At 56.1% G+C, this 13,055-nt stretch overlaps 1 protein-coding gene across 1 annotated transcript in view; it reads left to right on the forward strand.

Moving 5' to 3' along the window:
• Positions 1–255: 255 nt before the first annotated feature.
• The window catches only part of CNTFR (ciliary neurotrophic factor receptor), a 178,071-nt gene continuing 165,271 nt past the window's right edge, over positions 256–13,055 (forward strand). Inside the window, exon 1 of the mRNA XM_066988073.1 lies at positions 256–415. Coding sequence (XP_066844174.1) covers positions 317–415 — 99 coding nt within the window. The 5' untranslated portion in view covers positions 256–316. The remainder of the gene's footprint in view (positions 416–13,055) is intronic.

Here is a 13,055-nt window from a genome sequence, read left to right on the forward strand (position 1 = left end):
CCCTTCCTCCCCCTTCTCAGCATCCGCGGGGCAGCACCCACGCGTGTGCGTGGCGTGGCGTGGGGGCGGAAAGGGGGCTGCGGGGCCCGCGGGGGCGCGTGCAAAGGCTCTCGTGGAAAGACCCGCGCGTGGATATGGGGGGAGAGAAGTGTGTTGGGGGGGAAAAATAAAATAAAAAGGGGGGGGTGCGGGCGTGGGGCGGGCGTGCGCGGCGGGGCCGGGAGCGCGGCCGCGGCGCTGTGCCGGGGGGTGCGGGCTGAGCTCATCGCTGGCTCCCCGGCGCTCCTTACCAGTGGCTTCTGCGGTCACATGGGTTATGTGGTGGAGTTTAAAAGAGCTTATAGCCCCCGAGCCGGTGCAGAAGCAGCCGGTGGTTGCATGGGGTAGAGCCGGGAGCGGCGGCGAGGAGGGAGCCGTGAGTACGGGGGGCGGCCTTGGGGAGGGGGGCGGGTGTGGAAGGGGGGGGGGGGTGTGGGAGATGGGGAGGGAGAGGCTGGCTCCGGGGGTCCGCGGTGCCAGCCGCCCTGCGCCGAAACGCCGCTGCTTTCCTGCTGCCGATGGGGGCGGCCGGGATCGCTGCCCTCCTCCCCCTCTCCACGCCTCCTCTTCCCCCCCGCCACCCCCCCCCCCAGCACCTTCCCACGCGTGTCCGCGCCCCGCCGTGGACCTCGCCGTCGCCAGCGGGGCAGGGGGCGAAACCCACGGGGAAAGAATCTGGGGCAAGTTCACTTCCCGCTCCGGGTGTCCGTGGGGTGTCCGCGTGTCCCCGTGTCCGCGTGTCCTCGCCGCCCCCCCCCCAGCGCCACCGCGGGTCCCCGGCCCCGCGTCCCCCCGGCCGGGAGCGCGGCGCTGCCGCCGCTGCCTCCGCACCAGGTTGCAGGCAGGGAGGGGATGAGCCCGGCCGCCTGCTGCATTGCATTAGTCGTGCCGGAGCCGAGGTTGCGGGGGGGCTCTTTGTCAGCTGCAGCCTGTGGATTTCCCGGGCGGGAGAGCAGAGTTTTGCCTCCTTTCTCCAAAAGCGCAACCTGCCCTCTCCTCTGCCGTGGCAGCGCTGATTTTTATGTTTTGTTCTTTTTTTTGTGTGTGTGTGGTTTTATTTTTGGGGGGTTGGGGGTGTGTGTGCTGATTTTATAAGAATATCATCTGGCGTGCCTGTGGATCTGCTCTCCCCCGGGCTCGGCAGCTCACCCCGAGCGCGACGAGGGCTGCTTTCCAGAATTGCATAACACACACCGTTCCCTGTGCTGCACAAACTCCCTGACATCCCCACATCTTGGTGACTTCCCCTCTGCAATCCTAAATCCGGATCGGGACTCTAACCGGCGCGTGAGCTACTCCGGGCTGCCCTTGCCGGGGACAGGACCTGCTTTGCGTGTTTCGGCTTCCCCATGCTCCTCCAGCCATTGTTTCTTAATCCACTAAACTTTTTTTTTTTTTTTTTTTTGGGTATAAAGATTGGCATTTCTCCCTCTCCCTCTTAGAAAGCCGATAAACATTTTTCCCCTTTCTTCCCCACCCCGTGCTTATATACACGTCTCTGTAGCACAGGTTGCAGAAGGGGAATTGCCTGCTGAACACTTTGGTTGCTTTTTCAGGTCTCTTTGCGTTTTTATTTGTGGGATAAGCCCGGAGGTCCTTTCCTCAGGTTGCCTTTTGCTCCGGACCTCGCTGACTTCTGCTAGGATTTTGCAAATTTAGCTCTGGCAGCCGTTCTTGCTCCCTGCCCCGCCGTGAGGAGCTGAGCTTTGCTGTGATGGCTGGTGATGTGCAGGGATGCTCGTGCCCGGCCAGGCATCTCACTGGGAATAGGTGCTGGGACTAGGGCTTGCTGGGGAGGGTGGACTGTCCAGTGATGAGCTGTGCTTTGGAAATGAGAGCCCCGTGCCTGCCAGACTTCTTTGCAACAGCCCTTTCGGATAACTTCATCCGAGCCTATTGTCAGAGCAGGCCAAGCCATGAGCTGACGATCGTGCGTTCCCTTTGGTCTGATTTACCCTGAGCGGAGCCGCTCCTGCCGAGGCGCTGAGCCCCCCTATGGAAGGTGCCCAGCACCTCCTGAACCAGGGGAGGAAGCAGCCCCTGGTCCCCACAGAGCCACAGAGCTTGTGATACACACAGGAGTGCAAGTAACTGCGGTCGACCTCAGTTTTCGGAGATGTCTCTCCAAAAGTGGTGGTGGGAGCTCTGTGGGTGCAAGCCAGCACTCCTGGCCACGCTCGGTAATCCCCTGCGGAGCTGGAGGGACGCATCCTGCTCCTGCCAGGGCTGGGCGCGCGGCCGGGGAGCTTGACTCGGCTCTGTCATTTGTTATTGCTGCCGCTGCCATTACGCCTGACAGGCGGGAGTTGCTGAGTAATGTGCCGTTGGTGCGTAAATATCGGAGCGCTCGCCGCCAGGCTCACGGCTGCGAGTCTGCAGGAGCCGCCTCAGCACCTCGCCCCGTGCAGAGCTGGGCGAGCAACGGCGTCCTCGGCACGGCCCTTCCCTCAGCAAGCACCATGCTGCCGTCCTCACGGGGCCCTGCTGCTCTCCCGGGTGCAAATCGGGGTGGGAAAGGGCTCTGTGTGTCCGCGTCCATTTGTGCGTATGTGTGAGCGTGCATGCGTGCACACACCTTGGGCTCAGAGGCAGGGTTGCTCCCAAGGATGCTGCCCTCGGCAGAGAGAGTTTTGCAGATATTGTGTGTTTTGGCAGAAACTAAACCCTGGGTAACTAGGAAAGGAGTTTTGTTTGGGGTTGTTGGTTTTTATTTTTATTCATTTATTATTATGTCTCACCTACATACTCAGCCCTGAGTTCCCCTTAATTTCATCCCATTCCTAATGAAGACGCTAAATTATTCCTATCGTTTTCATCCCATTTGCAGATTAGCATCCGACTCACTCTGTCAGTACTTGCTCAGCCCAGCTAGACCGATCGCAGCTCTTTTAATCTCCCCTTGTAAATCAATCCTTTCTGCCTCCTGATCATTTTTGTCGCTCGTTTTTCTGAAATCCCTCCAATTTGTCCATTTTGTGTCAGTGACGTATGTCTGGCCCTAAACATGATGTATACCAGGCATGGCAGCGCGAGGGAAGGACACCTCCTCCCCTCCCACCCCGCTGGGGCTTGTGATGCTTTGTCAGCATTGAACTGAGTTACTTCCCCATTATTCTAAGCTATAGTCCCTGCTCGGTGTTGCAGAAGGAAGCAGCATACCCAGGTCAGTGCCCTGGGGAGAATTCCTCCAAATTTTGGTGGTGGGTTGCTGAGCTTGGTTTGTGTGCTGCTAGCACACGCTGGAAGAGGCTGGTGCTCCAAGTGCTGTTTGGGAGGGGGTCAGGAGACCGCTGTGCCTCTCCCCACAAAAGCTGATGGTTCAACAAGGTAAGAGGAGCAAAATGAAGGAAGGAGAGCTGCATGGGGGCTGCAGGATGGATGGGGAAACTGAGGCCCGTGCGCATTCTTGATGCACAAATTCCCTGCACTCCTGTCCAGCGCACGCCTCTCATTTAGGTGCTGCATCTACGGGGTCAGCTGGGTGCTTCAGTCCCACTCGCACCCATCAGCACCACAACAAATTCGGGATTTTCCCAGGAGCTGGCACACAGGGCTGCTGGCCCTGGGCTGGTTTTGTGCATCGCTTCTCGTGCTGACACCCAGAGCTCAATGCCACAGGTGCTGGCCTGGCGCAGGCACGAAAAGGGGACTTGACGCAGAAGTCTGTTGTGCATTTTGAAGTTTCGTCGTCCCAAACCTTGAGCTCCTAGCGCTGCTCGTCCCCGTTAGCTGGGAGGGCCGTGCCCTTCCAGGGACCATCTATTTTTAGGAGGAGTTGTGTTCTGGACAGTGGCCACTGCAGATGCTCTCTGCCTCCTCCTCTTGGCCCCTCTCCAGGGACACCGCTCGGGCTATCTGCTGGTGGGGAAGGTTTCGCCGGGGCTCTGCGGGACCGTCAGGGAGGTGGCACCGTGCCGGGCACAGGGACACCTGCGGGGATGTCACTGCCCTGCGGGGCTCGGCGGGGCCAGCGAGCGTGGCTGCGCTGCCTTTCCCCGGAGCGGGATGCCTGGAGGAAGCGGCACGTAGCTGTGGTCTGGGGACCAGCAGGGCACCAGCGTTTGGCCACCGCCGGCCATAATGTGGGCAAAGTCCCTGGTGCAGTCTGGGGCAGACCCTGGAGGGATGGCAGCGGGTGGTCCTGGTCCTGGTCCTGGTCCCGGTCTGGTGCCGGTCCCTTCGCCAGGATGACACTAGGGGGCACGAGATCTGCTGGAATCCCTTTGTTGGGAATGGGAAGATGCGAAAGCTTGACCTATTCAACCCCCTTGCACAATTCCCCTGCACATTTGGCAGGAATTAAACCCCAGCGGAGACCAGGGGCTGACCCAGGCCACTTGTCCTCAGTCCCTGTCGTGTCGCCGCGGCGCGGGCAGGACGCGGCTCTCCGGCTGCAGCTCCGCAGGACCCGTGGCATTTCTCCGCAGCGGGACCGGGGACGGGAGCGCTCAGCCGGAAACATCTCCGAAGCGAGAAGGAGGTGGACGCAGCCAGAGAGTCTCCGGGGAATTTGGGAAATCCAGGAAACACCTAGCATGGTTTTAATTCCTCTCCAGAGGCTTTGTCCAGACGGGGGATTGAGTTAGGCTGGGGGGTTCGCTTTCAAGACGAAGCGTGTTATGGTTTCATTTTCTGCTGGATGTTAAGTTCACGTGTGATGTCTCCTCGGGGTCATGTTTTCCCAAAGCAGCAGAAACTTTAGAGAGGCTGATTTAATGAGCGGTTCTGATCGATCCGGGACGTGGTGTGTGCGTGTGTGGACATACGAGATATACGTGTCCACGTGTATAGCTGGGAAGGGTGCAAAGAATGTGTTGTTGAAGGCGTGCTTATGCATTTCTGCATAAATTCAACTGTAATATTGCCTTTTGTCCTTAAAGTCTATTATTCCAGCTGTGAATGCGCGTGTGTATATTGAAGCACTGCACACTGTAGTATCTCTCTTGTTATAACAAACCTCGTGAAAAAGCAAATAAAGAGACATTGTTCTCATAGCAGGCTTGGAAGGATTCAATATTTATCTTCTATGAATTTTGATAGTTTTTGCTCAGCGTGTTTGCACATTGTTTTTCTATTTTGTTTTGTTTTTTTGGGCTTGGGGTTGTTTTCTTTTTTTTGGTTATCTGCTAAAAATTTTGCACTGGTGGGAAACTGAAAACATCCAGACACTTTCAGTTTATTCATTACTTAATGAAAACAGAAGTCAAGCTTCTGGACTGAAATGCTGAAGCTTGATAACAGCCTGGCGCAGTAATTTCTAAGTGGTCAGTTTTCAAATGCCTTCTGGCTGCCAGACACGGGGAGCCAGAGCGCTGCTTCTCTCCCAAGCCCCCAGGCAGCATTTTAAGGAGGACACCGATGCATCCCAAACACTCCTGTTCTCCCGGAGCAGGCTGTGCTGGCTGCTCCCAGTAGTGCTGGGAGGACTGGAGATGGAAGGGAAGAGGACGATGTGATGCTGCTTGCCTTCTGCCCCGGCCAGAGGCGGGTGTCCATCCTTGCCAGTGCCACATCCCCGGCTGTGCTCGGCCTCCTGCAGCCAGCTCGGGGCTTTATTGATTTTTGGGCTGCCCTGTGAAGTGGAAGGAGGGCTGGGACGGAGCGCTTTTAAGTCGATTAGGGATGGTATCCGAAGGCGGTGATGTGGTTTGTAGGGGAGAAGGCGATTTGTCTGAAGGTGTTACCTAATTAGAGGGTATAGTCAGGGCTCTAATTAGCCGTGACACCCTGAAGATGTCATCGATGCTCCCTGTCCCGGGGGCAGCCCGAATGTCAGCGCCAGAGGAAGCTGTTTCCCTTCAGGTGACTTGCATTGCCCTCTGGGGCTGTTGCTGGCTTCAAACGATGTCTGTAGAGCCACCGAGCGAAAGGAAGCTGCCGCAGACAGAAGAATTAATCCCAGCACCACGATGGGGGAGACCTCCCCTCCCTCTCCCCCAGGGGGTGGGTTTGTGCTGCTCCCTGCTTGGGGAGGGTGGACGAGGAAGGCTGGAGGGTTTTGCAGTAGATGGGACTGGGAAGGAGGGCTAGTTGCATTCACAGCAGCTGGTGGGGGGACGGAGGGGACACGGGACCAACTGAGACCTGGCTGGGTACCCCTCTGAGAGAAGGGACGGGGCAGCTCTGGGACTGCTCCTGCTCCCTGCTTTTTGTTCCTTGAGTCACTTCGTCTTTACTGCACCAGTTCACTCCCCAGCAGCACGAGTCGCCCATTTCCAGCCGCGGTGCTCAGAGCCGGCAGGAGCCAGGTGGAGCTACTGGTGCTCCTGCTTGGATGGGGGCAGAAGGGGACCCTCGGGGCACGGCAGGCTCAGCTCCTTGTTTTCCCAGCGCTTTGAGCAGCCTCGCTCTGCAGAGGGACTGGCAACCAGCTTTGCTTTTGTAGGTAGCGCCACCGGCCCCCTAAAGCAAACACAGAGCCAGGCACATCCCCGTGCTGGTAATTACCAAGGGATGCGCCTGCTTTTAATTATGTGGGTGTTAAGCCAGTGAATGCATTTTGTTCGCAAAGTTGCAGCCTGGTATTTGTCCTACATCTCGTGGTCTCTGGTGGCTTTCCCAGTCTCCGGAGCATGGGTGAGAATAACGTGGAGGCTGGACGCAGGAACGTGCAGGACCCTGCTGCGGTCCTTGGGGCTGGCGCGATTGTCTGCTCCTGAAATCAAGCGTGTCTGCTTGGAATACAGCAGCCAGGCTTCAATCCACAGTCATTTTGTCCAGGAACTAAAAATAAGGCTGGTGATAATGAGGACACATCCTCTCCTGCAGTTAGACCGTGGCTCTCGGGTGCAAAGGGCAGGCAGCTTGTCCCAGACTTCTCCGATGTGTGATTTACCCTCCTTTGGGCATCGCTTCCTTCGCCTCTCAACTGGTGGATTGAAAAATAAATGCATTAAAAAAAAAAGGAAAGAGAACAAAACACTGCTGTTGCTCTGAGATTTGATCAAAAAAGCTCTGTCCAGTCCTCCGGGCTTCTCACCTAGCCAGGAGCTCTGGAAATAACAGTGTTACAGCAAAGGTGCACCCGCGAATACCTATTAATTTGGGGAGGGGAGGGGTTTTGTTCTGGAAGCACCTGAAAGAAGCGCATTTTGCTGGCGTGCTGGAGGCTGTTTGATTTGGGAACCCGGCTTGGGGTGGACGAGAGGTCGCTGTTTGTCCCAGCTTTGCTGCGCCGCTTCCTCTCGCTGCACGCCCGCACACGTGTTGCGCAGACACGTTCCCCCGCTCGCCCCGCCGTGCCTGCCCACCTATCTGCAGCCGAGGGAGCTGAAGCTGCTCTTTCTTGTGATTCATAAAAAGTCTCCGTCTCTGGATGGAGTTGTCTGTGCTTTTATTGACCTGGTTCCGGGAACGGCGGAGGCTTTTCTGTCTCCTGCGTGCGTGATTTCTGCAAGGGCTCTGGAGCAGGGGCTGGCCCTTGCTGCTGCTGTATCTCCAGTCCTTCTAACGTTATTAGTTTGACAGGCCCATTGGGTATGTTGGTGCGTCTAGTTTTTAATCTCATTCATGAAAGCAGGGACTGTGGCAGGCACGGAGCACTGGCTAACGCTGAAGGCGATGCAGGAGGGAGCACGTGGGCTGGAGGACGTTTTTGGCCATGCCACACGCGTGCCGTGACACCTGGCAGAAGCCCTTTCTCCTTTAAGGGGGGGGTTGTTTCTGCATGTCCCAACTCCCAGAGCACTTTGGGGGGGCTCCCTCTTTTGTCTGCAACTATTTTGCCTGCAGAACGTGCAGGCTGGGCTCTGTGAACCCAAATGTTGTGGCACAGCCCAGGCCCCTCATCCCTCTTTGCTCTGGACCAGCGACTTCAGGTCCACCTAGCCTCCTCCTCCGAGAAACAGGGATGGAGGGTAACTTCAGCACCCAAGATGGGTCCCTGACATCAAGAGCATACAGGATATGTGCTTCCTAATTTTGGCACTTCTTTACTTGCAGCTGGACCAGCAATGCTTCCCCCCCCCCCCCCAAATAGGAAAGAAAATGGGCTTATCATATCCCCAGGGCTGGCAAAGACAGGAGAAGACAATGCCACCTGCCCAGGTCAGAGGCATCAATGGCAAAGGAAGGATGGTTTTGATTTTGCCTCTCACAACAAGGAGTCAGGATGGGCTGGCCAGTGGTCGGGTCTTCGCTTATTGCACAGTGAAACCCACATCTGCATGTAGTTCTGGGGGGCTCCCGGGAGCTGCTTGCCATGGCACATTACCACGGTCAGCCTTGAGCCTTGCCACAGCCTTGGGGATGCGGGGAACTATCATGGCCTGCAAAGAGAGGAAACTGCAACCTGGAATGGCTTTGGGATTTCCTGGAGGTCCCAGAGCAGAGCTGGTGGCAGAAAACCAGATTTCTTGAGTTGCTGACAGCTCATGCCAGCTGCGGGACACATTAGTAAATTCTCCTTGCCTAGACAAAAGCAGAGCATCCGTCCCTCTGTTCAGTGCTGTGCGCTTATCTGTCTGTCTCTAGCTCTTCTGGCAGCCAAACCCCTCAAATGACATTTGAAGGCTTTACATTTATTTTCTCTTGCCAGTTCCAGATCAGATTTGCTGAGTTGTCAGCCTGAAGATGCTTTTCTCTTAAGTGCTGGCCCTGCAGCAGCTCCCCCTGCTCCATCCCTGCCTTGGAGGAGACCAGCTGGGCTCCTCCTGCCTCCGCTGTCACTGGCAGAAAGGCACGGGGGCTGGAGAAACAGCTCTGCTGCTGGATGCATGAAGAGAAACAGATTTCAGCTTCCTTTTTCCCCCTGTTGCTTGGGCCATGCTGGACTCAGCTGGCAGCGGGTGCTGAAAAGCAGCAGAGCCAGGGATCGCAGAGGAGAAGAGGTGCCGGGGTGAGGAGGGCAAGGGTAAGGGCTCGGTGCAATCACCGTTCTCCTCCTGGGGCTGGATGGGGCATCTGGCCCAGGTTTCGGTGGTGAGCATACGTGCAACGAGCTGGGTTCCAGCTCAGCCAGGCCAAGTGACACTAACAAGGGGCTCGTCTGCCAGCTTCCAGCGAGGAAGGCGAGTACTTGTCTGTGCACGGTGAGTAAGTTGTGCCCTTGTCCCCGGCGGCTGTCACTCTGGTGCTCTGCCATGCTCCGCTGGCAGGGAGCTGCACCGGAGGATGCCTCTGCTGCTGCCTGCCTCGGGGACAAGCACGGACACGTGTCTCCAGCTGGAAACCAGGCCTGGGAGAGGAGAAACCTCTGCAGAACACGCGTTTGCGAGTGCCTGTGTGCTGCAGTGCCTCCCGGGCGTCACAACCCCCTGCCACCGTGCGAGCAGTGGGGGGAGCTGGCTGGGCACCAGCACGAGGGGGGGACAGTGCTGTCCCCGCACTGGAGCAACTGGTGCAAAGAGCTGGGAGCTGCTGCAGGCACTGGAGCGGGAGAATCCGCACAGCACCAGCCCTGCCATTTACGCCCTACAGTTTTAAATCCACCCCTTCCTCCCATTTTACAGCCTCCAGGCTCTGCACAGCACCTCCTCAGGTCTCCCTGCCCCAGCAGAGCAACACGTAACAGGAAGGCTGGCACTTCGGAGGGCACACCACTCCGTGCAGCGGTGCTGGTTTCACCCAGCCCGTGTCCCTCTCGCAGCCCCAGCGCTCGCTGCCGTGCCCAGGGAAGGTGCCCTGAAGCTGCTCCATGGCAGAGGCACAAACCGAGCTGTGCCTGGGCTTTTTCAAGGGCAGAACCAGCACACGTGGCTGGAGCAAGGCTGTGACACAAGCAATTACAGCGCTGGCTTCAACGAGCAGTACGCCCGAGGTTGCTCCTGTCACCCAGGCTAGGAGATGGAGGAATTTAATTATCCTTCTAACTTCTTCCAGAAGGGGCTTGGATGCCACAGCAACAGACAGCTTTCTACAACCCAGAGTGGGGGGGGGGGGGGGGAGAAGAAAAACAAAGGACCCTCCTTTTGCTGCGTCCTGGCCAGTTAACCCTTTTAGCTGTCCCCTGCCCAGACAGCATGACCAGGCTTTGAAGACACCTCTGGCAAAGGGCACGGCCCCACCAGAGTGACACCAGCACCTCCTCCCTCCTGCAGAGGTGGGAGCCTCTGCTCCAGAGCCCTGCCTGCTCGCTGTCCCCCCTCAATTGCTGCTGTGGACATTAATTTTTCCCAGATTTCTGCTTCCCTTTGAATATTTCTGCCATGGATCATTTTCCTTGCATGTGTTAGCTGGTATTTTCCCAAAGCTGAATCTTGAGCTATTTCCTGCCCATCTTTCTATAATTTTTCTTGTTCCTTTTTCTGTTGTGCCTAAACCCACCTTGGTGCTTGTTGCTCCTGCTGGGTTTGGAGGAGGTTGCTCGCCACTCTCCTTCAGAAAGCCTGCAAGATAGGAGGAACTGGCCATTTGAAAGGTGAGGAATCCTGCTCACCTGTGTCTTGCTTAGCACCTCCCCAGGTGGAGCAAAGTGACTCAAGTCCCATGGTAGCCAGGGTGGGAGGTTAAATCAGGTGCTTGGGGTGTGGGGAGAGCTTTGGAGGAAGGGGAGGTGCTGCAGGGTGAGGACAGGCTGCTGGGAGTGGCTCTTGGGGCTGGTAGGGGTTTGCAAAAGTTGGGAGTAGAAGGTTCTGGATGGCGGTAAGTGAGCAAGGAGCTTCTTTCCTGGGGGGTCTGAAGGACCTGGAGTCAATGAGCCTGTGAGAGTGGGTCTGGGCAGGCGGGGTGTCACCCACACTGTGGTGGTGTGGGTTTCATGCTTGGGGAAGTGCTTAAAAGCTAAACTTAAATTGTCCTTTGTAGCAGGGCTTTTTCCACAGTTCTCTGTAGCTTCCCAGGTGGAAACTTATTTAAGGCCTGAAGTCTCCCCTATGCAATCTATTTCTCTAGCTGTGAATGCTGCTCAAGCTGAGGCTGCACAGGGAGCATGTGATAACCTCTCTGTGGCTCCCTTTTTAAGTCTCGTCTCTGTAATTGCTAGCTGTAGTTCCTGTCCCTTTCAGCTGCTGCTCTAGCTGCTCCTTTCCCCGAAGGAGAGGGGAGTTGCAGTGAGTGGGGCAGGGCTGCTGCTGATCCCCATTCCCTGGAGCATACCTGGGGTTGGGTACGGAGCATCCCCAGTGGCACCCTCCTGCTGTGCTCTTGCTCCCCTGTTGTGGCACCTGGGCGGCCAGCCCTGCCTGCAAAAATGATTAGAAATAAGGGTGTTGTTTTTTTTTTTGAGAGGATATGCTGGAGGGGGTGGTTTTTCGCATCTGCAAAATAATCTGTCCTAAAATACTCCTTTCTCTGTGCACCACTTTCTTCACTCCTTGCCTTGTACCCTGTGTCCAAGTCCTGGGACAACGCTGCTTTTCCCAAAGCCCTATGCCAGGGGACCACCACCTTCTCCTACATGCCCAGGAGCCAGACAGCAACTTAAAGACTAAATATATCTGCTGCTGCAGCTCTTGCCTCCTATAAAAATAAATCTTATGGAGGTAACTTTTTGCTGTGCAATTCTCGGGGCTGGCTTCGCTGTTGTTTCCACTGAGATAGCATTTGGCTAACACAGCCAAACATGAGCAGAACAAGCCTGGAGCTGTATAGAAAGTGATAAGATAAGGCAGGGCTATGATTTGCCTGTCTGATCCTGAAGCTTTGTGCATTATTTAGTGTGTGTAGTGAGAGGTCAGTAGCCTCCTGATAATTTTCATTAGATTAGTCAGGCAGGGTAATCACCTGCTCAGAAAAAACAACTTGACACTGTCTGTTCAATAGTTGGGGTTTAACTGAAAATAAATAGTCTTGTAATTATAAGGACATTGCCAAGGTCAAGAGGCTCAAAGATTCACTTTCTTTTGTTCCTCTGATATGTTTACAAAGATCCTGCTCTTCTTTATGTGGGATTTTTTTTTTTCCTCTCTTAAATTCAAACTGAAAGCTTCAGAGCTCTTAAAGGAAATTCAGCACTTCCATGGCAGTGGACGTGAGTGGTGTTGCAACAACCGAGCGGTGCCTGTGCCCTGCTGCAGCTGAGTGACCCCATGCTAATGAGCAGGGCACTTGTAGTGAGCAGGAGCGTGTGCTGCCAGCCCGAGCAGCCGGATCAGGGCAGGGGTGCTCTTCCCTCCTAATTGTGGGGTGCTCCCTGCTAATGTGGCGGAGCACACCCCTCCTTGGGAGAGGTCAGCCCAGTGCAAGTGCTGCCCTGTTGGAAGGAGATTGTACATTTGCTCCTGGGGGTGACCTTGCTGCTGTAGCTGGATGCTGCTCACTGAGGGAGCACAAGAGGGGAGAACTGGAAGCGACGCTGAGCCTGGGCACCTCTGATCAGTAGCAATAGGCTCTGCAAAGGGGGTTCAGCCGTGGCAGCGAATGCAATATTAAAGCTGGGCTCAGTGTGTGTGCACTGCTGAAATCCTTGCCCTTTTCCAGCCGGAAGTGGTTACACTTGCTATTTATTTTCCTCAATGACATGCAAAAAATAAAGCCTGGAGGGATCTCTGTAATACAGCCTTCTGCAGGACCGGTGCTTGCTGGGTGAGACTCGGGCACAGCTTGCTGGTGCTTGGGGGATGTTCACTGCTGAAGTGATGCAGGGGTTGCTGTGTCTGTGCTCCTGGGCTGGGTGCTGTGGCTCCTCAGCAGCACATCGTGACGGCAGGTAGCTCGGCTTCACCCAGCAGCACTGATTTTCCTGGGCTGGGTGAAGAAAGCAGTGATGTGGGGTGCATGGGGGAACCTCTCTGCTTGCTGTCCTGAGCTCAGCTGCGAGCCAGGGTTGCTGCTGGCTGTGTAGGCAGGCTTCAAACAGGGTAACCTGGATGTCACAAAAGGCAAGGTTTGCTAGCCGTGCCAGCTGTGAGCATATTTGCCTTGGAAAAATTGAGTTCCTCATGTGTCCAGATGAGTTAGCACTCTGAACCCCTGCTGCTCCTGGGTTTTGTGTTTTTCCCCTCCAGCCTAATGGCCCGTAAGCGGGGGCTGTCAGGGAGCTGGTGGGGCTGTGCTCAGCCCGTCTTCACCAGGAATCTGTTGCTCTCATGCCCTGTCATAGGATTTGATGGATGCCCTGGGGAAAACCAGGGGCACGG

This window comes from Anser cygnoides, chromosome Z (genome assembly GCF_040182565.1).
Source record: "Anser cygnoides isolate HZ-2024a breed goose chromosome Z, Taihu_goose_T2T_genome, whole genome shotgun sequence".
Taxonomy (NCBI): domain Eukaryota; kingdom Metazoa; phylum Chordata; class Aves; order Anseriformes; family Anatidae; genus Anser; species Anser cygnoides.